Source organism: Acanthisitta chloris, unplaced genomic scaffold, assembly GCF_000695815.1.
Source record: "Acanthisitta chloris isolate BGI_N310 unplaced genomic scaffold, ASM69581v1 scaffold17240, whole genome shotgun sequence".
NCBI lineage: Eukaryota > Metazoa > Chordata > Aves > Passeriformes > Acanthisittidae > Acanthisitta > Acanthisitta chloris.
The window spans coordinates 10,917-11,710 of NW_008651258.1; the positions used below are offsets into that span (position 1 = coordinate 10,917).

At 67.0% G+C, this 794-nt stretch overlaps 1 protein-coding gene across 1 annotated transcript in view; it reads left to right on the forward strand.

Annotated features, from left to right (window-relative positions):
* The window catches only part of USP2 (ubiquitin specific peptidase 2), a gene marked incomplete at its 3' end in the record, with an annotated part of 913 nt that extends 306 nt beyond the window's left edge, over positions 1-607 (forward strand). Inside the window, exon 2 of the mRNA XM_009072565.1 lies at positions 1-607. This exon is cut by the window's left edge and continues 12 nt beyond it. Coding sequence (XP_009070813.1) covers positions 1-607 — 607 coding nt within the window.
* Between the last annotated feature and the right edge of the window lie 187 nt (positions 608-794).

A 794-nucleotide genomic window follows, 5' to 3' on the forward strand; every position in this document is an offset into this window, starting at 1 on the left:
AACCTATGCAGACAGTGCAAAAATCGGCTTCAAAGCCAGCTACCTGCCCTCCCCCCGCTACCACCACGCGGGGCTGTCCCCAACCAGCGGCTATGACAGCAGCAGACTGCCCCTGTACCCCGAGCCTGGCATCCGCCTGAGCCCCGCGTACATCCGCAGCCCTGCCCGGCCGCCGGGCACTGGGCTGAGTGGAGGTGCTTGCTACACCTTGGCAGGGCCCCCCAGCAGCCCCACGGGCTACCTGCCCACCACAGCACCCCTGAGCCGCCACAAATCCATCAGCCACTCGGACCTGGCGCGGGAGTTTTCGGGGCTGCACACCTCAGACACTGCCTACGTGCCCACGGCTGGCACGCTCAGCACGCGGGGCAGGCAGGAGCTCGGTGCCCTGCAGGGTCTCTACCAAGCTGCCACGCGCTCTGACTATGTCCGTGGATACCTGGAGAGCTACGGGAGGAAAACCAACCATGGCAACCTCTCCACTGGTCATCTCAGCCCGTCTCAGCCCGCCCTGGGCTCTGCCCTGCCGCCCTCGGGCACGCGCTGTGCCAGTCAGCCCTGCGAGAGGAGCGACGACCGCTGCGAGGTGTCCACGCGGGACCCCACGGTATGTGGGGCTGTCTGGGGGTGGGGGACAGAGCTGTGCTGTGAGGGGATGTGGTCCATGTGCTGAGCCAGGGAACTTGAGGCAGTCTCCCCGGGCATCTCGGCGTGCTGCTCAGCGCCTCAGTTTGTGCGTCCGTCCCTCCGCGCTGCCCTTGCTGGCACAGCAGTCCTGGTTGGAGCTGCTGAGG